Here is a 16,815-nt window from a genome sequence, read left to right on the forward strand (position 1 = left end):
TTTTATTTAGGAATAACAGCCTAAATGTCGAATCACAGTTCCGTTGGTGACTCTGATCTCTCTCACTACCAGGTGAGCATACCTTTGTGAGAGACGGTCCCTTCCATCAAGAATCACAACAACATTCAGTTACACCCAGTCCGAAAGCACGAGTCATTTATCCTAGGTCAATTGCACCTTGACAGCAAAGACAATGCTTTGTAGCCACTATGAAGATGTATTAAAAAGGAAAATGAAACGAGTTATTTCTAAATAGTTATTTAAAGCAGGTAAACATATGTACATAATAATGCAAAATAATAAACAAGCTCTATATGACTTGTAGGGTCTGTCTAGGTTATACACTGGGAAGCCTCTTGCTCATGCCTAGTAAATCTTGCCCCCACCCGCCCTGCAAAATCCAAGCAGCATAGAGATACTGTTCTTTCTTGTGCCCACTGAAGTCAATAACAAGTCCATTGTCTCAAGTGGAACATGGTTGGGCCCCAACAGCAGATGGTATATGCCGGTGACATCACTGTACACAAATTAAGCTCCGGTAGAACAGTTTGCTAATATTGCTCTGTGAGGGGTATTCTGCCATGAAGGGCTGTAGTGCCTAGTTGTCAGACTTTCCCACCACCTCGCTTGGCTCTTTAAGGGTTCAAAAGGGTTGAGACCTAAATATCCTGGGAATGAATGGTGACTGGGAAAGGAATCTAGAAGGCTGTACCCCCAAGGGTCCAAAACCTAGCAGAGAAGCCACTGGCAAGACCTGTTGGGAAAGGGTTGGGAGAAGGGGAGGAGCGTAAAGACTTTCTTCTCCATCACTGCAGACAGCTTGCTGAACCCTCCACAATGGGAAGCTGAGTGGGAAGTGTATTCAGCTGCTGGGAGCTAACAAAATCTTTGCATCTGATTTCTGTATGTTAAGGGACCTGAAATACAACCCAATTCCCAGAAAGAGGACTGAGGGGGAATTCCTGTCTACAGAGGCAATCTGCTGATTATTTTAAGACAAAGGTCAGAGAACTATTAGCAAGCAGTTCAGTCCAGAAATATTAGTGAGGAATGAATATATCAGGAATGATTGTAATTAGAATATAGTTCAGAGATATGTGGCTATTTTCTAAGGACATTTTGCAAGAACAATTGAAAAGAATCATGCAGATAACTCTCAGAATTAAAAAAAAAAGCAGCTCATGCAGAACTTACAGGCTATGTTTACACTTGCAGCTTCTTGTGCAAGTACAGCCGTTCTTGCGCAAGAATCTGCAGAGCATCCACACTGCCCACCTGCTCTTGCGCAAGGAAATTTACAGTACGGCGTGGTAAGAGAGGGCTCCTTGCGCAAGAGTTACGCTCTTTTTTTATCATGTGTAAGCCCTCTTGCGCAGGGGCTCTTGCGCAAGAGGGCAGTGTGGATGCTTGGCAGGGATTTGTTATGCAAGAAAGTCCTATGGCTAAAATGGCCATCATCGCTTTCTTGCAGAAGACAGCGTCCGCACTGCCATGGGAGCGCTTGCACAAAAGCACAGCGCGCACATGGCAGTGTGGACGTTTTCTTGCACAAGACTTCTTGCACAAGAACCCTTGCGCAAGATGTTCTTGTGCAAGAAACCGCCAGTGGAGACATAGCCACAGTGAAGAAAGATGTTCCCTCAGGACCGAACATTACAGATGATGAGAGCTTCATGAGAAGCATAGGGTAGCATGGACATGACAGAGGTTGGGAGTACTTGAATATCTCCCAACAGCAATTGCACAGGACCGAGCCTTTATTGCTTGTGACCCGAGTAAAAAGAGGGCAGTGTCAGACACAACAAAAAGGACCTGTGTTTGTGAAATTTCCAGCCAAATGATGAAAACTCGAGCCCCAGAACTGCAAGCCATGTGCATTAGGAAGTCCTTTTGGCTTAAAAAATGTGGAAACCATTACTAAAACTTTAAATTTTGGAGTCCTTTTCTATCTTTTTGATTCTGAACTCTGTTGCTTCTGAGATAAGACATGCTTCCACACTTCTCACCAATTCATATCCTATGTATTGAAGCAGTTTTGTGGAAAAGGTTTGTTCTCTTTTGATTGTGGTGTTGAATCCAGAGTACTTTTTGTGTGAGATATCTAGTGCCACTCAGGTAGCTATATCTAAGAGCAAAGTTAATATACTCTAGAGGTGAAATCCTGGCCCCATTGAAATTGACAACAAAACCCCCAATGAGGTCAGGATTTCATCCTAAATCATTATCTTCATTTTAGTAGAAGTGGGCCCCAAGTACAGAGTTTGGATCAGCAATTGGATCCAAGCCTTGCCAAAGTTTGAATCTAATGTCCTACTGATTATTTTGAAATAAGTGTCCTGAACAAAACTAATATTATTAACATAAATGAGAATTAATTCGATCATTAATTCAATAATCTCATATAGAATCGAAAAAGGTGTAGAGATATCTTTGAATGTCAAAGATGTCAGAAAATCCTTTTATAAAGAAAAATTATTTGCAAGATATCACACATTAATAACTATAGTACAGTATTAACATAACTGGTAACAAAAGAAAATATCAAGTTATTTGAGTACACATAGAATGTTGTTGTATTTATGCCTTTTAACTTTCATTTTGGGAAAGACAATGTCATGTGAAAAAAAAAAAGTGTTTTAACCCCACTTTACATTTGTTTGTTACTAAGAAAAAGCAGAAGAATGGAGAACTTGTGACAGATGTTTGTTTAGCCACATATAAATAGTTCACTGAACATATAGATGTTGAATGAAATGTTAAACTGAATGAATCCACATTTAAAAGAACACAAGAAATAATAATGGTCAGTGGTGAATAGTTGTATTCGTACAGGGCTTGATTCTGAAGTTCTTACTCAGATTAGTTGATAAGGACACCCTGACCTTTAAGGGCAAAAACGCTGTGGGGAGCACAGGGCTGGAGGGGACTCAAGCAGTCCCCTGCTGTCCCCATGCTTCCCATGGCATTTCAATGCAGCAGTGCCGCATGGAGCCCAGGATCAGTCGGGGACTCTGAGTCCTCAGCTGACCCTGGGCTTCATGCACCACAGCCACTTTGAAATGCTGTGTGCAGCCTGGGACTTTCAAGGCAGCAGTGACACGTGAAGCCTACGGTCTAGCCCCGGGCTCCATGCTGCTTTGAAGCATCCCCTCTGTTTCCCCCCTCCTTGCTAGAGGAGCACATGGGGGTGGGGAGGAAGGAGTGACTAATCGACTAGTGTGTTGACTATCCGAAAAGCATTTGCTTATCTGATAGTCAACTAGTGGCTCATATCTTTATGAGAGACAATGCTTGCTGTGATGCTACTGAGACCACAGTTGCTGAATCAATAGAGCAGTGGTCCCCAACCTTTGGGGGCTGCTGGGTGCCTGGGGGCGGAGCCACTCATGTGCTGCACGTCTGGGGGCGGGGCCACCCATGCACTGTGCACCCGGTGCAGGGGCTGCCATGTGTCGCGTGCCCGGGGTTAGCATCGCGTGTGCCCAGATTATTCCGCAGGCACACATAAATGCCCCAGCGGGCGCCATGGCACCCACAGGCACTACGTTGGGGACCACTGCAATAGAGTCTACCTCTTTTCAAGATTTCAGCCAATTACGAACAACCAACACAGATAGTTTATATCTAAGTAAGTTTTTTGCATTTGATGCTCAGATTTTTCCTAATTTAGGTTAATCTCTTATAAAGCTAATACCTGACTCTGTGTGATTGAAGCATGGTAGTCACTTGTTTTCACAGTGCATACTTGTGTTTCACCAACCAGCTCCACTCTAGTTATAGAGAAACAACTTTGTGAATACGAACGCGTGATTATAAAGAACTTTGAGAGCACTGAGCAGTGTACAATGAGGTTGACCCAGCAATGTCTGAGAACTCAAAACATACATAGACACTGCATCAGTGAATATGTCATGTGAAAAAATTACAGAATCAGACTCTCTCTTACTATAGCTGATTATTAGCATTATTTATTACAGATCATTATTATTAATTATAAAAATAAACTGTTGTAGTGTCTAGAATTTCTATTAAGACTCAGGGTACAATGGTACTATATGTTACACACACACACACAATGGAAAAGTGGCTCCTCTCCTTAAGGAGTTTAAAATGAGCTGTATGACACGAGACAACAAGTAGATATAACACAGATGGAGGAAGGGAACATAACACTAAAATCATTGTGGTGATTGTGATAAGCACAACACCCTCTCAGTGTAGCCATCGTCTTTTAATATGACCCTCTATCCTATACTTTGTATAACACTGTAACTGAAAGGATGATGTCTTTATGTCATTGGTAACGGGGATTGAACTTCTGTGACCTTGGATCTTAATGCATTAGCCTGCACTGCTTAAGCTAAAAGAGAGAGCTTTGTTAATCCAGGCAGTTAGCAGGCTGGGCAAATCTCTCTGTGTTCCTGCAGATTCAGGGGGACAGAATGCTGTGCTGAATGGGTGTGGATTATAGATGCATACCAGTAAACCAAGATTTTTCCATTGAGGCCAGTTCTTATTGTTTAGACACCTGTATAAGTGGCCAATTTAAGAGATTCTTTAAAAAACAACTTCTTTTTGTTCCCTAGGTTTGTTGACTCTTCAGTTGGCATGGATACCACAGAGTTCCGAAAGAGAGGGAAAGAGATGGTGGACTACATTGCAGATTACTATGAGCAGCTAGAAAAGAGACAGGTCTATCCTAATGTGGAACCGGGATACCTGAGACCCCTCATTCCAGACTCTGCACCTCAGGAACCTGAGAGCTTTGAGGATGTCTTTAAAGACGTTGAAAGGATAATTATGCCAGGGGTAAGAACATCTGGAAAGCAGAGTTATAACACATTATAAAGCCCATGGGTGAAATCTGGCCACAGTGAACTCAATGGCAAAACTCCCATTGACTTTGTAAGGCCAGGATTACACCTTAGCTTTCTAAGCATAGATATGACAACCCATGTGACACAGAACATTATTCTATTCTAATTAGAAATTTTCAGTCCCATATTTATACTTAAAATGGGCCTATTCTTGGGATTAATCTCCATGACCCTAGATGAGACTGCATGTTTCATCACTTTCGTTTTTATGTGACCTAAAGTTGATATGCTTTCTACTCATAAAGAACAGATATTTTATAAACCAGGATTGTTGTCCCCAACATGCAGTGCATAAAACACTGGTTTGAATTTCTTGTTTAAATGTTAAGACTTTCATGTGGCTTTTCTTTTTATCACTAGTTGACTAGAAAAGATTTTTCCACCTATCTGGTCTGTTAACTTACTCCCATAAATAGTGGCATTTTTAATGTCTTGGAACACATGAGGTCCCTATCTAAATATTCTCTTCTAGATCAGAATTTAAACTGTAATGCAAGACCTAGCAATTGTCAGTGACGCAACTAACTCCCTGACTTCCTTTTGCTATTATCCCAGTTAGGATTGGCGATCATTGGTCTTTCAAATTTGAGTTTGTTTCTCAAGGTCTCTGGGCAGGTTCAAAGGTGAGTGAGTGGTTATCAAACACTAAGAACTTGGCTACACTAGAGCTTTTTCAATGGCACAGCTGCCTTGAGGTAGGCTTTTTAATGTAGCCACTGTAAGTTGATGAGAGAGGGTTCACCCTTTGGTGTAACTGCTCCAGCCCCTGCAAGTAGGAGTGGCTCCGTCAATGAGAAAAGCTCTGCCAATAACATAGTACTGTGCGCACCAATGTCAGCGTAACTTGTATCACTCAGGGGAGGAGTTTATTAATACCCTTTTGTTACATAAATTATATTGATATAAGCTGTAGTGTAGACATAGCCTTAAACATGGATTTCCCCTTACTTATGCCATTACACAGGAAGTGAACTGGGGTTGCTTCTGAACCATGCATAGCCTCTTTTGTGGTAGACAAAGTTCTTGTGAAAATTACAATGCTAAACATGGAACCAGTGTAGTGTAAACTTGATTAATCTGTATATTCTTGTGATAAATTTGATCCCTTTTCATCTGCCAATGTAAATATTTGCCCATTTTATATGCTTTATCTTAACTGGTTGCTGTGGCGCAATCCTTGGTTTCCTTTCCTATGCAAAATTTCAACTGAACTCAGAGGGAGTCTTTCCATTAAGTTCAGTGATCAAGACCTAAACTCAGCTGAGATGACCATAGCAAAAGCACTGACTAAGAGAATACTGGCCAAGATGTGGAACCATAGCTCACCATTACCAATGTTGACTGGTCTTTATATGCACCCATATTGAGCAATGAGGTCATGTGGGTGTTTAGGATTAATCCTATATATGTTCTGTGGGGCAAATGCTCAGCTGGTGTGAATAGTCACCATTGATTTGAATGCCAATGGCACTAGCTGTGGCTCTGTCACAGATGATTTTACATAATTAATGACATTTAGGACTGTTCTGAAACAGGAATTTCCATTCCATGAAAAATTTTGAGATTAAAAAAAACTGTTTATTTTCCAGTTTGGAACACAACAACAATCTTTGACATTTTCTGCAAAAAGGAATTTTCTGAAAACATTACTTTGGGTCATTCAGAATGCTAAGTTTTGATAAAGATTTCATTCTGACTTTCAAATTTATTAAAAAAATTAATTTGAATAGCATCATCTAAACACTTAGGAAATGTCATCAAAATCAATATGCTCCTGAAGAAATGACTTTTTCAGATTGAAGAACCCATTTCATAGAATCATAGAATAATAGGACTGGAAGGGACCTCGAGAGGTCATCGAGTCCAGCCCCCCACCCTCAAGGCAGGATCAAGCTCCGTCTACACCATCCCTGACAGATGTCTATCTAACCTGTTCTTAAATATCTCCAGAGAGGGAGATTCCACCACCTCCCTTGGCAATTTATTCCAATATTTGACCACCCTGACAGTTAGGAATTTTTTCCTAATGTCCAATCTAAACCTCCCCTGCTGCACTTTAAGCCCATTACTCCTTGTCCTGTCCTCAGAAACCAAGAGGAACAAATTTTCTCCTTCCTCCTTGTGACACCCTTTTAGATATTTGAAAACCGCTATCATGTCCCCCCTTAATCTTCTTTTTTCCAAACTAAACAAGCCCAGTTCATGAAGCCTGGCTTCATAGGTCATGTTCTCTAAACCTTTAATCATTCTTGTCGCTCTTCTCTGTACCCTTTCCAATTTCTCCACATCTTTCTTGAAATGTGGCGCCCAGAACTGGACACAGTACTCCAGCTGAGGCCTAACTAGTGCAGAGTAGAGCGGCAGAATGACTTCACGAGTTTTGCTTACAACACACCTGTTGATACAACCTAGAATCATATTTGCTTTTTTTGCAACAGCATCACACTGTTGACTCATATTCAACTTGTGGTCCACTATGACCCCTAGATCCCTTTCCGTCATGCTCCTTCCTAGACAGTCGCTTCCCATCTTGTATGTATGGAACTGATTGTTCCTTCCTAAGTGGAGCACTTTGCATTTCTCTTTATTAAACCTCATCCTGTTTACCTCTGACCATTTCTCTAACTTGCTAAGGTCATTTTGAATTATGTCCCTATCCTCCAAAGAAGTTGCAACCCCACCCAGTTTGGTATCATCTGCAAACTTAATAAGCGTACTCTCTATCCCAATATCTACATCATTGATGAAGATATTGAACAGTAAGGGTCCCAAAACAGACCCTTGAGGAACTCCACTTGTTATCCCTTTCCAGCAGGATTTAGAACTGTTAACAACAACTCTCTGACTACGGTTATCCAGCCAATTATGCACCCACCTTATCGTGGCCCTATCTAAGTTATATTTGCCTAGTTTATCAATAAGAATATCATGCGAGACCGTATCAAATGCCTTACTAAAGTCTAGGTATATGACATCCACCGCTTCTCCCTTATCTACAAGGCTCGTTATCTTATCAAAGAAAGCTATCAGATTAGTTTGGCATGACTTGTTCTTCACAAATCCATGCTGGCTATTCCCTATCACTTTATTACCTTCCAAGTGTTTGCATATGATTTCCTTAATTACCTGCTCCATTATCTTCCCTGGGACAGACGGTAAACTGACCAGTCTGTAGTTTCCTGGGTTGTTCTTATTCCCCTTTTTATAGATGGGCACAATATTTGCCCTTTTCCAGTCTTCTGGAATCTCCCCTGTCTGCCATGATTTTTCAAAGATCATAGCTAAAGGCTCAGATACCTCCTCTATCAGCTCCTTGAGTATCCTGGGATGCATTTCATGAAATGTTAATGTTGTTTTTATCACACAAATGCTAGAAAGTCCTGAATAAAGTTTTCCATAGATCAAATTACAGAATAGTAGAAATTGCCTGCACCTTTTTTAAAGACAGAGACATATGTAACATTGTTTATACTCTGGGAAGGTTTGTATCAGTTTATATTTGGTTTTATGATTCTTTTTCATGTGAAGGGAGATAATTTTTATCTTATTTCCCTCCTCTTCTCAGTCCTTCTCTGCCCCAAAATCACTGAAACAGCTTGCAAGAATACTTGGATTATAAATGGTATTTTCCAAGGATAGCACTCAACACACCTTTCAAATCAGTATATATTCATTTTATCCTTGGGGAATTGAGGCACAGAAAAGTAAAATGATGAGGCTGAGGTCACACAATGGGTCAGTGGCAGAGTTAAAAGTGGAACCCAACTGCCCTCACTCACAGTCCCATGAGATAGCCACCATAAGGATAAGACAACTGTATTTTGATGGGTCTCTGTGGAGATCCCTGCCATACAGGCTTTCCCTAGGCAGACACATGGAAATAATGTCCCCTCTGAAGACTTCAGAACAGCAAGAATCAATGGCAGCAGTATCTACTCCTCTCAGCCTCCACACAACAGAACAGTAGCCTTCTGTCAATGAGGGCTAAAGCTTTTTGGAGGAACACTCTTAGATTAGTTAAATTGGAGAGGCAGTTTCAATGGAGTTTTCACTATATGAACATGGCTATTTCTTCCACTTAAAACAAACCCTTCCCTTTGTCGTGACCAAAATGTTGAAGTTCAATAGTAGGTACACCCACACAACAAACAAGGGTTTTAACTTTCCTTGTAGAAAAGATCTTTTGCTGAAGAAAACACATAATGGAAAAACTTGGCAGGGGATAAGGGAAATCTAACAAATATCTCTCATTGGTGTCGATTTAGTGTTGTTGTACCCAAGGCATTGTAGCAATGTTCTTTCCTCAACCCCTCTGTCACGGTTATCTAGCACTATGAGGCTGACAGTAAAACAAACACCAGCTCTACCACATTTTGTGTGATAGCTGCATATTTACTGTGTCAATAACCCTGTGGCAACTTTCATGGCCACCTTTTCCAGGGGTAGCAGCTCCACTGAGGTCTGAACTATTGTCCTTTTTCTTTTTCCTGTGTGGTGCAGTTAAAATCTACTGTGTTTCATCAAGTAAATGGCTCGCAGCTAGTAGGCAGTTTAACTTGATTAACCCAAGATGAATGTCACATCGTTTTAAGGATCACACAGGATTATAGCTCTGGTGATACGCACTTGCATTGCTGGCTGATTATGAATGTCACCATGAATCTGTGCATATGGTTCTGAGATTGGTGTCTGTGGAAGTTTTTTTTAGGAAGGAGTGAGCCTTTCACTGGAGTTTCTATGGCATCCATTCTTCATATGATTCTTTCAGTTTGTAAAAATGTGTGCAAACCACTAGAAAAGAACTTAGTTCAATGCTACACAGAGCTCCTGGGTGTTTTCATGGAAAAGGCTGCAAATGAGCAAAGCAGTTTTGCACATCTCAAATATTTTTGGGAAGGTTTGTGATTCAAGCCCACTCTGGTCCCTCTAAAGACCCTAATCTTACCCATGATGAACTAGAACCTAGGTATTAAGATTTCTATTTTTTTTAATTATTAGATCCTGGAATATTTCAGTGTGTACTGTATATTTAATTAAAGATGTATCTCCTATTGGAAAGGGGTTAGGTGACATCATTGGTCTTTTCTTCTTTAAGTAAGCATATCTATGGCCTGTTGCACAGCTCTTTATCCTTTTTCACAAACCTCCTCCCATGTAGCTGTCAAATTGTATTTTGGGGCATTAATACCCACAAGGTATTGCCAAGGCTATTTCAAAGGTGGGGAATGAAAGGACTAATAGATGGCACCAGGCAACAAGGCACTGTTTTCAAGCGGTAAATGTGGAAAGTACTGCAAGCATATGTTGTGAATGTTCTAAGTGATCACTGTCAGAAAGGCAAAATCCCATCCTTTGCAACAGGTGAGACTAAAAACTTCAGAAAAGGCCACTGACTTTGGATGCTCCAGTTTTACACAACCTGGGTCTCCACCTATAAGCACCCCCAACTCTAACTGAAATTGAAGGAATTCTTAAACACAACTCTATATTATTATTAACTGAAAAGTCAGGCCATAACTCGCTTCGTCACATTTGGGTGCCCATGTGTGACAATGTTTTCAATGACCCTAACGCCTCACAAATTCAGCCAGCTCTTGTCCACCCATGATCATGTCATTAATGACAGGCTGGAGGACTTGGCTGAAGGAAAATGAGATTACACTTCAGATACAGTGAATATTGGAATACTCAAAAGGATCAAGCAAAGGGATTATGGGAAGGGTGAGTCTCTGTTCCCACCATCTCCTGTCTCTGAAATAGAGCCCAGACTTTTTCTGGGAGATCAGGAGTACTTACCAATATTCCCAAAAAACATCCCAGGAAAATATTACAGTACTTACAAAGCACATTAGACTTTGGAATTGCACCTTATGCATGTGTAATTTGAACCTAATATGATTTACAATAGTAGTTCCTTACATCAGATAGATTATTTTAGGAATTCTAGCAGAGTTTTTATAGTGCTGACATAAGTTAATTGTTAATACTGTTACTACAAATTGATATGCTATTGTTTCCATAAACAGCATTGGCTTCTGAGAATGTATATGTTCTGGCAATTGTACAATTAACTTGATTCTGGACTGCAGTTTATTATATTGAGGTATAGTATGTATGCGACCTCAAGAGTTGCTTAATTTTATAGCGAGAAACTGTAGTGCCAGATTTGAAGTTTGAAATGTTTGAGTTTTTATTAGTAACTTTAAGGTTTGGGGGGAGAGTTTTATGGACAGAAACAAATGAAAGAGAATTTTTGCTGCTTAGATTTATACTGGTGCTAACTAGAAACATTACTGATAATCTCAGCAAGGATATCAGGTAATTAATTAACATATAGTATTAATTTTCTCTCACCCCTATGAAGGAGAGCTGAGTCACATTGCTGGGACGGTGTGGGAAATCTCTCATTGCTACTGCTTGTGCTGTTCCTGCCCCATGCTTATAGAAAAGACATCCATTTTCAGGAGCTTTCAGAGGCACTAAATTCACTTGAGATTTTTCTTTCTAAATTAAGGGAGGAGGGAGATTTAAAAAAAAAAAAAGATACGAAAAATCAAACCCTTCTTTTCTAACAGCTGGGAAGGGTGAGGTCCTAGAAGACTGGAGAAGGGCAAGCATAGTACCTATTGTAACGGCGCGATGGGGTTCCCCCATCTCCTGCACCCCAAAATGGCACAAACAGACTGCACCAGCTGGTGTAATGGAGGTTGTTTATTGCCTCTCCAGGATACAGCACAGCACAGATGTAATCTGGTCACAGAGCTGGGCTAAGATGCCTCAGGCCCCCTTGAGATGGGGGAGACTGGGCCCCTAAACTCCAGTCCCTTTCCCTAGGCTGTCTCCTCCATGCTTCCAGCCAACAACTCACTAACCCTCTTCCAGCCCTGCCCCCCAGCCAGGGCAGCATCCACCTTCCTTTGTTCCTCTCCATGGGGGGTGTCTGGTTCAACAAGTTTGGCATTACCTTTGCATAGTGAGGTTTTCCCTGCTGGGTCTTGCTCCAGACAGCAGGGGTCACCACAGCCCAGCAAGTACCCCCACTACGTCACACCTATCTTTGGAAAAAGGAACTCAAAAGACCTGGGAAATTATAAATGAGTCAGCCTAACTGCAGTACCTGGAATGGTACTGTAACAAATTATTAAATAATTTGTAATCACTGATGATCTCGTATAAGATTTTCAGTGTTCTTGCGGAAATACTATGCTGCTCCTGTTCGGGCAAAAGCCCTCTTGCGCAAAAGCATTTGCACAAGAGGGCCAGTGTAGGCAATGCGGTATTGTTTTGCGCAAAAAAGCCCCGATCGCGAAAATGGCGATCGGGGCTTTCTTGCGCAAAACCACGTCTAGATTGGCATGGACACTTTTCCGCAAAAAGTGCTTTTGCGTAAAAGCGTCCGGGCCAATCTAGGTCCTCTTTTCCACAAATATTTTTAACGGAAAAGTTTTCCGTTAAAAGCATTTGCAGAAAATCATGCCAGTCTAGATGTAGCCTAAGAGTGTAAAATTTTATGTATCTCTCTGCAGTCTTTGTGTGTTTAAGAAGGATTCACCAATTATTCTCTGTCTAGCATGGCTGACAGTCTGTTAGTCAGGACCTTCCACAGAAGTATGAGATGATGGTTTCCCTTGTTGTCTTAGGTGAAGGTTAAAGATATACTCTCTATGTGTCCCTTATACTCCAAAGAATTGTCTTTGTTCTCAAGTTACAAAGGTCTCCTGAAGATTCAGTCTTCAGCATCTTCATGGGATGTAGGAGCCTGTTAATTCTCTCTCTCAAGTTCAGGCTCAAGACAATCCCTGCTAGTTTAGCTTGATAGCTTTGTTTATGGCTAATATGTATACTGAGGTAAATACCCATTCCTTTGTCTAGCGCAGACCTGTCCTGTCATATTGCCTTTGCCTTGCCTAGGCTGCCTTAGTGTTAAATATTTTCTGATAACATTCTACAGAGGAAATACATAACTTCACGTATAAGGTTATCACCTGCATTTTATAATGCTGTTAATGACCAAAGTGTTATTTGTTTTCAAGTGATACCTTACAAGCACATCATGTAGAAACAACATTGAAATCATGTGGAAGGTTTTAATACAGAAATGCTTAGAAGCACATCTCACCCCATACACAATTGCTGTAGGATCAAGCCCTAGCTGAAGAATATGCAAGTAGGTCAGAACCCTTCTGTCTAGACAAGGCATCAGCCACAATATTTTCTTTCCATTTAATAGGTACAATCTCCTTGACATACTCTTGGAGTATGATATTCTAGTACAACAGCTCACAGTTAATGCCTTTGGTTCTGTGTACTCAGGCCAGGGGTGAAAGTAGACACCAGAACTTACTGGTGTGCTCTGCACCGGGCCTGGTGTCCTTAACAAGGAGGCAAGGGTGGCTCTAGACACCTCCCCCCCCAAAAAAGGGTGTGGTCTTGGGCAGAAGGGGAAGGTCAGGTGCAGAACCCCCCAGCCAGTACTTCATGGCCAGTGGCTGGGAGCTCTGAGGCTCTGGTGGCAATTAGAAGGGCCCAGGGGTCAGAGTCCTTTTAAATTACCCTTTTAAATCGATGGGCAAGTGCTCCTTTTGCTACCTCACATCAGCAGTCCAAATGGTAGGGTCTGGCAGTAACTTTGCTGCCTGGGCAAAAGGGGCAGCAAAGCGCTGCCACAGAGGCGCAGCCACACCCTGCTGGCAGGGCCACTGTCATAGGGGGAGCAAGAAGTCTCTGTCATAGGGGGAGCACAGACAGGTCCTGCAGCCCGTTCTTTCCCGTGCACCGCACTGGCCCACACTAGCTCACTTCTATCTCTGACTCAGACTAAAGGGGAATGATCAGCCCTATCTTTGTAACAAATTTTCTGTTACAAAGATAGGGCTGTAATGGACTGCCCATACTATGGCATAAAAAGATAGGGATGTAACTATGTCCATGTATGGCATTACATTCCACACAAGCTCATCTGAAGAAATGGGTTTTGCTCATGAAGGCTCATGATATGATACATATATTTTCGTTAGTCTCTAAAGCAGGGGTGGGGAACCTCAGGCCCAATGCAGCCCCTGGCTTGCCTGGATCCTGCACCTGAGGCTCATGGTCCCCCCCACTATTGAGAAGCCTGTGCTTGGTATTCCAGCCTCCCGCTGCCCCACTCTGGAGCTGGAAGAACCCAAAATCTACTAAGCTGGGCCCCCTTAGGCTTTGTTGTGCAAGGAGAGTATGGGGAGTGTTTTCTTTCTCCTCAATCAGGAGCCACGTCAGTGAGGGTATGGCTTCCTCCCTTCTCACTTGTGTGTGGCCCCTGACTGATTTTTCTATGGGCCAGTGGCCACCAACCCAACAAAGGTTCCCCACCTCTGCTCTAAGGTGCCGTAGGACTACTCATTATTCCTTTTCTACCACAAAGTAGTTCTGCTCTGTGTGTGTCCATTTCTCACTTAAGAAAGCAATGGTGTGTTTTGTTACTTCCCGCAACCTGATTTCATTAAAACATCACTTAGCCCAATGGCTGATGCATCTCCATAGAGTTCATACTCTTTGTCAAAATCTGACCTGGCCAGCAGAGTCTTTCAGATAAAATTTTCTTGATCTGAACTTGACACATATAACCTTAAAAAAAAAAGACTCGGAGGAGGAGGGAAATTTGATAATTCTTCAAATATGTTAAGAGCTGTTATAAAGAGCATGTTGATGAATTGGTTTCCATATCCACTGGATGTAGGAAAAGAAGTAATGTGCTTAATCTGCAGTAAGAAAGATGTAGGTTAGATATTAGGAAAAACTAAACTTTCTATCTATAAGCATAACTCTGGCACAGGTGTCCAAGGGGGTGTGTGGAATACCCATCACTGGGATTTTTTAAAACAGGACAGATAAATACCTGTCAGGGATGCTCTAGGTTTACTTGGTCCTGCTTCAGTGCAAGGGGCTGGCTTTTCAAGGTCTCTTCCATTCCTAAATTTCTATCATTCTATGAGTTCAGGTCTCTGAAGTTTAATCCCCATGGTCTTTCATAATCTTTAGCATTTACTGAAAATAGGACAGCTCGCTAGATATCTGGATGTGCCATTATGGCAATTAACATTGGCATTTATTGTCCAACACAGGTGACCCACTGGCAAAGTCCATACTTTTTTGCCTACTTCCCTACAGCCAGTTCCTTCCCAGCTCTTCTTGCTGATATACTGTGTGGTGGCATAGGATGCATTGGCTTCTCCTGGGTAAGTGGATCATGGTAGATGTTGCTATGCATCTCAAAGAACTGTCTTGCAAAGATCGAAGGAATGTGAATAATTTTATTTGGGGTAAGCAGTCAGCCTGGAAGTCAATGGGGCTATGCACTGGGGTTAGGTTAAATTACTCATGAGCATAAATAAATAAATACTAACTATGGAATGACTCTGATAATGACAACCTGCCACCATGAAAACTTTCTATCCAAAAGATGGATGGGTTGGTAGTTATAGGAGGGGGAAAACAATCCACTCTCATTTCCTGAAAGGACACTGACAGTTACAACAGTGAGTTCTCTTACGATCAGGATAAAAACACGTTGTTGCTATATTAAAGCAAAAGGGGACCCAGACTAATTAATTAATAGGAGAAAAGAGTGAAATGACTGTACAGAAAATCCTCTCAGATTCACAATGTAAACAAAAATATTTTTCTTCTAATCTCTTTCATGTATCATCATTGTAGGTGTCACAACTAAGAATTAAAAAAAAAAACCCAAGCTGTTAAGCAAAGTTATTTTTAAACTAAGTGTCCTCCAAAACTATATTTTATTCTGAAGACAAATTTTCCAAGCAGAGTAGATAGAGGGAAATACAGGCTTCCGTGTTAAAATAAAATCATATCTCCATGGATTGCGAATGGTTTATATAGCCTTTCAACTCTAGATCACTTGCTTGAATGCAGCCGAAACCAGGCAGGGACTGGAAGTTGTTATTGGCAAAATGGTTGTTTACTGGCTTACCAAGAGTTGATGAATTCATTCATTTCTATGGGGACCATATTTCCTTCTGCTAAGTATGGGACACCTGCTGAATATGGGATACCTCATAAAATTATTTGTATTCAAGCGAGTTCAATGTCAATCAATCAGAAATATGTAGTACAAACATTCAAATTAATATCAAGTTGATTTAGCCCCACTGAGAAGAAATAGCTGGAATATTTTAATTTACTTTCTTATGTTTGCATGAGGAGAGGTGACAAATACAGGCACACACACTTCCATAACATGAGGATGGGGGTGACCAATTGACCTGACCCAGCCTTCCCTGCCCTGTGCTGTCTGTGGGCTCTGCTAATTAGCTGGGTGGCATTTGAATCTCTTTAGGGTGGTCGCCCAAGTGCTCAACTTATGGAGGTTCCTGCATAAACCCTGGTTCCACAAGCCAACTCTGAGGGTTCCAGAAACATCCCCTCAGAAATTAGTGCTTGGCAACTGTTGATCAATGTTAAATGTTAACAATCAAACCTTTGCGCTTGGTTTATTCCCTTTATTTCATTTCCCACTTTAGGCTGCAAGTCCAGCTTGCACAGAGCTGGAGACAGTCATGATGGATTGGTTGGGAAAGATGATTAATTTGCCTGAAGCGTTTTTAGCTGGGAAGAATGGAGAAGGTGGAGGAGTCATTCAGGTAGGATGGAATGAGAAAACAGACTGTGCAGTGAATGTACAGGTCCTCATTGTTTCAAACCAAAGCATTCATGATGGAAAGAGTGAAATATTCCCACTTTGTGGAACTCCTTCAGATTCAGAAAATGACAAACTATAAGAATGAGCATAAGCCTTTATTTAACATAGCAGTACAATATAGTGAACTATGTGAGTCATATTGTCACTGTTGACTACATGTGGTGCATACGCATGAAGAGTACGTCCACATTGCTGTGGGAGATGTAACTCCCAACTCAGGTGGGTGCACACACGCTT

At 41.5% G+C, this 16,815-nt stretch overlaps 1 protein-coding gene across 2 annotated transcripts in view; it reads left to right on the top strand.

The window, feature by feature from the left end:
- DDC (dopa decarboxylase) overlaps positions 1–16,815 on the top strand; it is a 116,768-nt gene that overhangs the window by 33,320 nt on the left and 66,633 nt on the right. For both annotated transcript variants that reach the window (XM_075921669.1, XM_025178093.2), the window contains exons 2-4: positions 4,587–4,809; positions 14,981–15,094; positions 16,400–16,519. In XM_075921669.1, the coding sequence (XP_075777784.1) occupies positions 4,609–4,809; positions 14,981–15,094; positions 16,400–16,519 (435 nt within the window). In that variant the 5' untranslated portion in view covers positions 4,587–4,608. The remainder of the gene's footprint in view (positions 1–4,586; positions 4,810–14,980; positions 15,095–16,399; positions 16,520–16,815) is intronic.

This window comes from Pelodiscus sinensis, chromosome 2, assembly GCF_049634645.1.
Source record: "Pelodiscus sinensis isolate JC-2024 chromosome 2, ASM4963464v1, whole genome shotgun sequence".
In the NCBI taxonomy this organism is placed as follows: domain Eukaryota; kingdom Metazoa; phylum Chordata; order Testudines; family Trionychidae; genus Pelodiscus; species Pelodiscus sinensis.